Source organism: Nothoprocta perdicaria, unplaced genomic scaffold, assembly GCF_003342845.1.
Source record: "Nothoprocta perdicaria isolate Ctin4 unplaced genomic scaffold, notPer1 scaffold_308, whole genome shotgun sequence".
Lineage (NCBI taxonomy): Eukaryota > Metazoa > Chordata > Aves > Tinamiformes > Tinamidae > Nothoprocta > Nothoprocta perdicaria.
Genome location: NW_020455542.1, coordinates 253891 through 254946, shown reverse-complemented (window position 1 = coordinate 254946; position 1056 = coordinate 253891). Strand labels below are relative to the sequence as shown.

Below are 1056 nucleotides of genomic sequence, written 5' to 3'. Positions count from 1 at the left end.
CGGCGGCGGCGGCGGCGGCGGGGGGCTGCCCAAGCAGAGCCCCTTCCTCTACGCCACCGCCTTCTGGCCCAAGAGCTCGGCGGCGGCGGCGGTGGCGGCGGCGGCGGCGGGGCCGCTGCAGCTGCAGCTGCCGTCGGCGCTGACGCTGCTGCCGCCGTCCTTCACGTCGCTGTGCCTGCCGGCGCAGAACTGGTGCGCCAAGTGCAACGCCTCCTTCCGCATGACCTCGGACCTCGTGTACCACATGCGCTCGCACCACAAGAAGGAGTACGCCATGGAGCCGCTCGTGAAGCGCCGCCGCGAGGAGAAGCTCAAGTGTCCCATCTGCAACGAGTCCTTCCGCGAGCGCCACCACCTCTCCCGCCACATGACCTCGCACAACTAGCGCTCTCCCCCGCGCCCGCGCTCGGGCCCGGCCCGCCGGCCGCCCCGCGCCCGTCCTGGCGCTGCACGCATTTCCACGTTCCAGGGGGCTGGGGAGGGCGACGGGGGTGACACAGGGGTGGGGAGGAACGAAAAAAAAAAAAAAAAAAAAAAAAAAAAAAAAAAAAAAAGAGCAAAAAAAGAAATCAGTCACTGGAAAAAAAAAAAAAGGAGAGGAAAAAAAAGAAGTAAATGACTTAAAAATACATTTTTTAAAATGTCATATATTGCAACATATTGATGCATTTGTCATACGTTTCTACTTAAATTATTAAGCACTTATGGTTTAGATGTAATAATAATTCTATGTAAGGGTAAATTTTTATTTTAGATATAAAGTTAAAAGCACGGAGGACGCGGCGCGGGCAGCGGCCGCCGAGCCCGTCCGCACCCAGGTCCTCTCAAACCCGCGTGTAATTTCGTGCCCGTGAAATGAAGTCTTGATAGTTACGTGTTCCTTTTTTTTCTTTTCTTTTTATTTTTTTCTTCCTTTCTACTCCCTCGAAAAGATTTATTAAACTTTATAGTTTATCTGGGTATGTTGGATGCTTTGACAATAAATGACTTTATTTTCTTCAAAGCACCTGGACGTTAATCACTACTTTTTGGGGGGGGGGGGGGGGCGGCGGGGGA

The 1056-nt window shown here is 53.3% G+C and overlaps 1 protein-coding gene across 1 annotated transcript in view; it reads left to right on the top strand.

The window, feature by feature from the left end:
* The window catches only part of PRDM8 (PR/SET domain 8), a 4051-nt gene extending 3658 nt beyond the window's left edge, over positions 1–393 (top strand). Inside the window, exon 5 of the mRNA XM_026042562.1 lies at positions 2–393. Within this exon, the coding sequence (XP_025898347.1) occupies positions 2–385 (384 nt within the window). The 3' untranslated portion in view covers positions 386–393. The remainder of the gene's footprint in view (position 1) is intronic.
* Positions 394–1056: the final 663 nt, after the last annotated feature.